This window comes from Electrona antarctica (assembly GCF_951216825.1).
Source record: "Electrona antarctica genome assembly, chromosome: 12".
Lineage (NCBI taxonomy): Eukaryota > Metazoa > Chordata > Actinopteri > Myctophiformes > Myctophidae > Electrona > Electrona antarctica.
Genome location: NC_136793.1, coordinates 22,765,807 through 22,774,120, shown reverse-complemented (window position 1 = coordinate 22,774,120; position 8,314 = coordinate 22,765,807). Strand labels below are relative to the sequence as shown.

The window sequence follows — 8,314 nt, the reverse complement described above, 5'->3', positions numbered from 1 at the left end:
GCTTTCTGTTACATGCTCACACGCAGACACGCACGCACGCATGCAAGCACAGAAACATACTTAGTTTCCAAGTCTCCTGTTGTGGATGTGTAATGATGCTTAGAATCCCCTGTATGGATAGAGGGAAGCTATGATACTGACCATAATGCTGACATGATACTTAAAATGATACCGTCATGATACTGACCATAATGCTGACATGATACCGTCATGATACTGACCATGACAGTGACATGAATCATCTACAGTATGTCATTAATCTGCTTCGAGAAAACAAAAGATTCTGACTACACCCAAGTCAATGCATTATGCACTCAAATGGCAATGTTACAGTACTGACCAGGCCTCTCTGGTGTGTGTCACCTTGGCTTCTTTTTCTTAAGATATCTTTTGGGCTTTTCTGCCTTTATTCAGATAGTACTGTAGAGTGTGACAGGAAACAGGGACAGGGAGTGACATGCAGCATGGGCGCGGGAATCGAAACTGTGACACGCTTTCAGTTTAACCACAGCCATCAGCGCCACCCCAGCTCTTTACTCCTGGAGTAAGTAAGGCCCTTATGTAGCAGTCAGACTGTGCTGCAGTGCTGTGTGTATTTCTTTTGTCGGTTTATTTTCTATAAATCGCTATAAAAGACTCAGTGGGATTAATTATTCAAGTTTATTGCTTTTTTTAGTTAATGTATACATACAATGATTTCAGTGTTCATGTACTGTCTGTAAATGTCTTTGGCCGCTGACCCCATGTGGAAATATTTTGTATCAGGGACCTCCACATGAATCTGTGTTGTTAAATTGTTTCCACATGTTTTCAAGATTTTTGGAAAATAGCCAATGTATATAAGGTTAAAGCAGTTAAACAGATTTTCATGCTATAATAACTATCAACCATGGAATCGCCTCAAGGACCCCTGGGGGTCCCCGGACTCCACTTTAAGAACCACTGTTGTAATTATGTCAATATAATCTTAAATACTGTATGTATCTAATACACATAATACCATCAGTTAACCCAGTGGTTGGAGGGCTTGCTCTCATCCCAGTGTTCCCAGAAGGGTCAGTGTTCACTTCTGAAACTGGTCAATGGGGGAGGGGACTTGGATGTCTTGACCATTCTCCAGTTTCTTCTCACATTCGATCAGATAGTTGACTCCATCGATCACTAGTTGGACCAGCTCAACCTGTGGATACGTATAGTTACCGTTATTGTCAAAACCACATCATCACAAGTACAAAATAGGTGGTAAACTCAAATGCCTCAATTCCTCTTGACGTCATATCCGAATCATCCCTTTATGATGATAGATAATGCTAACTACGTGTACTGTTTACAGGGTTCCCACGTTCATGACATTCCTGGTAATATTTTGATATTCAAGAAAACTGTTTTTCAGGCATGGAAAAGGTTTGGAATGAATCAAATGTTTTGGATAAAATTTACGGACTCCTAGGTTCCCTTTTTTTCCCTTTTTTTCCCTGTTTTGTGTTGTTTTGTCTTGTGGGTTTTGTCTTGTGGGTTGTGTGTGTGTGTGTGTGTGTGTGTGTGTGTGTGTGTGTGTGTGTGTGTGTGTGTGTGTGTGTGTGTGTGTGTGTGTGTGTGTGTGTGTGTGTGTGTGTGTGTGTGTATGTGTGTGTGTGTGTGTGTGACACTGTGTGTGACACTGTGTGTGCATGTGTGCGTGTTTGAGTGAAACTAAGAGTAGTTTCTATAGTACTGTTGTGAACTTGTGACTGACTGACAGTGTGACTGAGTTCTTGTTGTTCTAGCCTCGGAGACCGCAGGCGTTTTGTTTATTGTTGTCCTAGTCTAGTCTTCTTTGTCTTCTCCTACAGTGTGTTTTTCTCTCTTTCTTCTCTCTTTCCCGGGCCAGTGAAATAACTGAATGTGGGGCGCACTTCAAATACCAAACCTATGATCTATGATTTATGACCTACGTAAAATGATTATTGCACCATATTATTGTTATAGGCCTGGAAATGGATTAAATAATTTGGAAAAGTTATGGAAAGTCTGTGTTTAACAAAAACATAATGGTACTTAAGACTATACTTGCTTGGAAAGAAAGCTACCCTACGCTTGTCTCTCTCTGACAATAGAGCGCAACATTGACCCCCATCTTTTTCACGAGCGCTGAAGCCGGAAGAGAATTCAGCAAATCCTTAATGGTATAAATTGGTTTAAACAATGCAAAAAAGCCAAGTACAAGGTTGCTTACATATTTAAATTATTTCTGTGCCACGCTAGGTGGCAGCAGAGTGTAGGTAAACCCTGACATGTTTTTTTTTGGCTATCTTTCTTCATTTCCGGTTTCCCAGCCTGGAGACCATCATTGTAACGATTATTAGCATTAGCTCACACTGTTTATCTTTCGCCAGTCGGAAGCGATGCGGTACAAAATCACAAATGACATCCGAACCTCGGATCAATGACGATCACCAAGGACAGCGCTTGTATTTTCAGAGTTATAAGGCATTGAAAATCCTTCTTTGTCTGGAGGTAATTGGGGCCGTGTGCAAAGATCCTGGTGCTGGGGGTGACAGAGGCGTTGCCTAGCAACCTGACCAATGTTAAAAGCTGATTTTCGGCTCAACCTTCATGGTGTAAACGGGGGTACGAAAATATGTACGTAGCTGGTAGATAACGTCCCATAGGTGGGGCTACGAATATGTACGTATGGCAAAAAAATAATGAACTACTCATCCCATAAACCATTTGCAATGCTTCCAACCAAATTATCGTTTGGCTTGCTTAATTTTGCCTTTAACTATTGTCTTTATTATTGTGTTGTTAATGTTAATAGTGTTGTAAAATATTGTAGTTGACACAGTCGACGGTGACGTACGATCATTTCTTCAAGCTATGGGATCTAGTGTAGCAGTAAGTCACGTAACTTTCATGGGGGCAGAGTTACCATGTAAATGTCCATGGTAAAACAAATTCCACCAATCCGACACTGCTACACTTTAGGAATGTGGTATTTATAAGAATAAACATGTTTTTCATAAAAGTAGGTTGATTGCATATATAAACGTATGACTTCTACAGGAGCATATAGCATAGTTTTACAAACATAGTTTTACAAACAGGACACCATATTGGATTGTTTCGACAATACAGATGAGTTACAATACAATTCTCTATGGAGAAAATGAATGGGATTTTTACTGTTGAGCTCAGTAACACTACTGTATATAAACTGCTGATTCTTTGGTTCAAACAGATATGAGGTGTAACTGCCCTCAGTAGTAGCCATATAAGGTACCTGTTTAACCACATGTACCTGTTTAACCTTGCAGCTGGTAACAGCTACAAGTTGAGCTCACGTCATACATCAAAGATTTACAGAATTGGGAACAGTGGGAGTTAAAGTTATTTAGAGCCCACATCTGCTAGAACTGCTCCTCTTACTGTATCTCTTTATGTCCCTCTCTATTCGTCTTCTGCTCTCTCCCGCTCTCGATGTCTCCTGCACTCACTTTCACTTCAATCTATAGACTGTGCCTCTATGGTTACCTCTGACTTGCCCAGACGGTCATTGTTGGAGATGTCAAATGTGTCTCCAGTGGCAGCTGTGTCCACTCCTCCTGTGCCTCTCTTTTGTAGCCTCAGGTTCCCCAGAATCTTACTGAACCGTTGGTCCTGCATGTGTTACAATTAAACATAAAACACAATGGGAATATATAAATATGTGTGATTGCATCTTTGTGTATGTCTGCTGGTGTACACATGTCATCTTTTGAGTATACTGTAGAAGTCACCAGTGTGCCACCTTGCTCAGGAGGGGCAGGCGGACGTGCACACCAGCCCTTAGTCCAGTGCCCAGGTTAGAGGGACAGGTGAGAATGTAACCCAGACGCTCGTTCCACATGAACTCCCAGCCTCTCTCTTTGATCAGCTGCTCTACCTGAAAGAAAGAACCACGACTCACATGCTGAAACTATTAGTCAAGCAGTGATTCATGCATTCAAAGCAAGACTTTGTGTGTTCAAGTTCTGTTCAGTTGCCAGGCGACGATCCCAGTCAAAGCTTTACTTAGTTATAGCAAATATAGGCTAAAGGTTTTGTAGCCATTTGTAGCAATTGTAGAAATATTAGACCTTAATTGTCGAATGTTTAAGCATGTTCTACTTCAAACCAGTGGGTTACTTTACTTAACTAGTCAAAAACATTTCAAAATATTAAAATTGACAAAATAGCCCATTTTACGTAGAGGTTCCCAGATGTCACTAGTTGCTGTTACCTACAGTATGCAGGGGATGACGTCATTGATTCTACCTTGAGGCGTCCACCAAAGCATTTTATTTTTAACCCAGTTTATGTTTTGAATTCCTTTAGTTTCAATGGTATATAGTTATAGTACCGTACTAGAGCGGTGCCTGTTGGGCACCGGATATGGGAACAATGCAAGTTGGGAGCGATGCAAGTTGGAAATGCAATGCATACCCCAAACGGTTATGCAATATCCGCTGTAATCGTTGTAGAGTACCCGTTGTACCGGTCTGTCTGTCTGTGTCACTTTTATGCCCATGGATTTCCGTGAGAAGCATACCCAAATATGAAATATGGCAGGGGCAGGACACATGCCACAAATTGGAAAAAGTTACACAGTATGACTTTAATTTTGAAAGATTAAGGACACATTTTGACATAAAAGAAAATGTCAAAATGTAAGTGTAGCTGCATAGGTTGACATCCAAAGTTTAAATATTGTGAATGTTTCTGAATTATGATTGCACTTTTGGGTTTTTGGCTGTTGGTTGTTGTATCGACACGGACAAGGGAAGGTGTCGCACCCACGGACACTATATAAGTGACACTTCCTGTTGTTTACAGTATGCAACACTGACGAAGGCTATAAGCTAAAACGTGTACGTTGTGCTGTCTGCTCTGCAGCATACTATGCCTATATTTATAATAAATAAAGTGCCTTAAAGGACATACATACAGATTTCTTGTTAACTTAACGCGACCGCGCACCCGGCAAGACTGTTCAGACAGATTGAGACGTATTGGAGTCGTGCAGACTTCCTTGCTTTAAATATGACATCCACCAACACCAACCTGTTGGAGTCCCATGCAGAAGCGTTCAAACACTCTCTTCATGTTTCCTCCCTTTTCCATAGAGATGACTCTGGTGTGATCCTCCTCATTGATCCAGATCAGGAAGTTCTTGTCATTGTTGTGCCTGGAATATTTAGAAATGGATGTAGAATGAGAACTGGACCCAAGTTCAAGTTCAGTTGCCAGGCGACGAACCCAGTCAAAGCTTTACTATTATCTATACTTCACCCCATCCTTTTTCATGGTGAGGCTAACTGGCTGTGTGCATGTGTGTGTGTGTGTGTGTGTGTGTGTGTGTGTGTGTGTGTGTGTGTGTGTGCGTGCGTGCGTGCGTGCGTGCGTGCGTGCGTGCGTGCGTGCGTGCGTGCACCCATAGAGCTAATCTCGCAAACCGAATGTTCGCCTATTATGACATGCCCAGAGACGCTAGGGTTCATGTGGTTAATGTTAATACACGTGTCGTGCACACAGTAGGTAAATGTGATGGGTTTCAAACATTTTAAGCAAAAATAATTAATGATCTAATGATAATAGGTCCACACAGGAGCAACTATAGCACTAAGGCTGTGGCAGCACAGCATAACCGAATGCCTGTGGCATCGGCCAGCCCAGTAGCCTGCTGTGAAAGCACAGGTGAGGGGCCTATCAAATATGAAATGATCCTGGAAGATGGAGAGTGGGAGGATGGAGATGGGACGTGTATGGAAAGGACATTTTGGACGGAGAGAGGAATGACGGGGCATGTAGACAAAATAAACATAAAAGAATGTTCAGAAGCAGAGCTGCTAGATACATTACTACTTACTAGGTATACATTACAAAGCAAAACCCCTCAAGATTCAATTTATTCAATGAGTTCAAACCATTGGGTGAGTTTAAAAGTAGGGCAAGTGTGATCCTTGGAGACTATTGGTACTCTTTAAAAAAGAAACAAATCACACTTGTGTGAAGTGAGGGGCGTTCTTATCATACATCACATTCCGTGCTCAGCCCATCAAATCATCACAAATGTCATTCACTTTTGGCGTCTTCACTTTTCTGCCCTCACTTTTTATCCTCAATATGTACTTTACTCAGCCAATCAAATCATCGCTATGGGGTGATCAGCCAATCAAATCATCGTGTTTGTGTTCACACAAACAGACAAAGCTGGGCATATGAGGGACTAGCGCCCCTCAACAATTATGGATCCGCAGTGGTGTTCAAAGTGGGGGTGTGTCACCACTTTCAACCCGGTGTCTATTTTGGAACTATTTTTGTAATTTTTGTGAAAATTCTTTCAACAGATTTCTAAGATTTCAAACATTTTCAAAAATAGCTGATCTACAACCTCACAAAGCATCACAACATGACACGTTGTGAGCTTGTAGATTTGCTATATTTTCACCATTTCTGTATTTTTAAACACCATTTTGCAACAGAGGGGTCGCAGCCCAGCGGCCATATGGTTATTTGGGGTCCTTGGCATGCAAGAGTTTGGGAACCCCACAGTTCTAAATGTCATTGTTACTTCAGCAGGGGACTAGTTTACTACCAAACCAAAGCTACCACACAGGTCATCTATAAGTTACTCAGTTAGCCTTACCAGATGCCTCGTGCATCAGGCCAGTCTCTGGCCATGCCAGATGATGTGAGCAGAGGTGACACGGGCTTATCAAACAGGAAGTGCTCCTGATTGGCCAGTGCAGGGACAGAGGAACCCAGGGACATTTTAGTTCAAGGTTCATTAAAACAATAGATTTTGGGGTGTTTTCTTGTGTGGGTGTGCATGTGTGCATATGTGTGTGTGTGTGTGTGTGTGTGTGTGTGTGTGTGTGTGTGTGTGTGTGTGTGTGTGTGTGTGTGTGTGTGTGTGTGTGTGTGTGTGTGTGTGTGCCCGTGCGTTCGTGTGTGTGTGTGTGTGTGTGTGTGTGTGTGTGTGTGTGTGTGTGTGTGTGTGTGTGTGTGTGTGCCCGTGCGTCCGTGCTTGGGTGCGTGCATGTGTGTGTATGCATGCACTCACATCAATCAGCTGTTGTTGCTCCTGCTCAGTCAACTCTGCCAGGCTGTAGTATCGACCGGTCAGGTCTCCCTTCAGGCCAGCCAGGGCCGCCACGGCCACACGCTCTACCTCGCGACGTTCAGAGCGAGTGCACGCAGGGGGCAGACACAGACCGCGGATGCTGCGTCCCGTACGAACACGAGATGACAGCACGTACTTCTCATCAAACATTCCCGATGAGATCTGAGGAGGTCAAAGGAGGGAATGAATTACATGGATGTAAGAGAAGAGAAGAGAAGAGAAGAGAAGAGAAGAGAAGAGGAGAGAAGAGAAGAGAAGAGAAGAGAAGAGAAGAGGAGAGAAGAGAAGAGAAGAGAAGAGAAGAGAAGAGAAGAGAAGAGAAGAGAAGAGAAGAGAAGAGAAGAGAAGAGAAGAGAAGAGAAGAGAAGAGAAGAGAATAACCTTGGAGGCGTCCAGGTCAGTGGGGTGTTTCATGGTCTTTGGGTCATATCCATTATGTCTGTCCTTGATGACAGGGTCAAAGAGCTCTGCAAAGACCTGACAGCACAGCAACACATCACAGCTTTAGAAAAACGGACACGTATTGTAAAAGAGGTTCCCAACATTTTTCCCATAGCCCACCCAAAATGTAAATCCTCGCTATGCGCCTGAACTCCACACAGTTGAAACAAACTCTAAAGCCATATATATACTGTAACTGTACATGACAATAGCCAGTCTACAAGCAATGCTGGAGCCTAACTACCAGAATAAATCAGGCCTGAGAATTTGACTGCACACGCACACACGCACGCACGCACGCACGCACGCACGCACGCACGCACGCACGCACGCACGCACGCACGCACACACACACACACACACACACACACACACACACACACACACACCTCGTAGCTCTCCTCGTCTCCTGCCACCATGCCCACAGTCTTGATGAAAGGGTGTCCCGCGTTGTCCACTCCAGTCTGGATGCACTGGTCCACAGTCCAGTTGTTTGGGGTTACCTTGTCTCTCAACTGTGAGTATATGGCCGGGGTCAAGGCTGCTGACATGCAGTTGTTGTGCTTCCTCAGGTCTGGAAAGTCGGCACTACAGAAAGATATTAGACTTTTGCTATGGATCAGTCTATCGCCTGGTGTTTTACTCTGTTGAGTCTGTTCCAACCTGGCATGGATGAGTGATTATTAAGCCCACCACCCAGGCATAGTTTAACTGATGTTAGGGTTAGGTTTAGGCATATAGTTGCAAAAA

General features: G+C 43.3%; 1 protein-coding gene across 2 annotated transcripts in view; it reads right to left on the bottom strand.

Moving 5' to 3' along the window:
- Positions 1-646: 646 nt before the first annotated feature.
- ckmt2b (creatine kinase, mitochondrial 2b (sarcomeric)) overlaps positions 647-8,314 on the bottom strand; it is an 11,886-nt gene continuing 4,218 nt past the window's right edge. For both annotated transcript variants that reach the window (XM_079516647.1, XM_079516648.1), the window contains exons 3-10: positions 7,954-8,152; positions 7,505-7,600; positions 7,064-7,285; positions 6,647-6,732; positions 5,062-5,185; positions 3,770-3,904; positions 3,514-3,639; positions 647-1,180 (exon numbers count right to left, since the gene is read on the bottom strand). In XM_079516647.1, the coding sequence (XP_079372773.1) occupies positions 1,064-1,180; positions 3,514-3,639; positions 3,770-3,904; positions 5,062-5,185; positions 6,647-6,732; positions 7,064-7,285; positions 7,505-7,600; positions 7,954-8,152 (1,105 nt within the window). In that variant the 3' untranslated portion in view covers positions 647-1,063. The remainder of the gene's footprint in view (positions 1,181-3,513; positions 3,640-3,769; positions 3,905-5,061; positions 5,186-6,646; positions 6,733-7,063; positions 7,286-7,504; positions 7,601-7,953; positions 8,153-8,314) is intronic.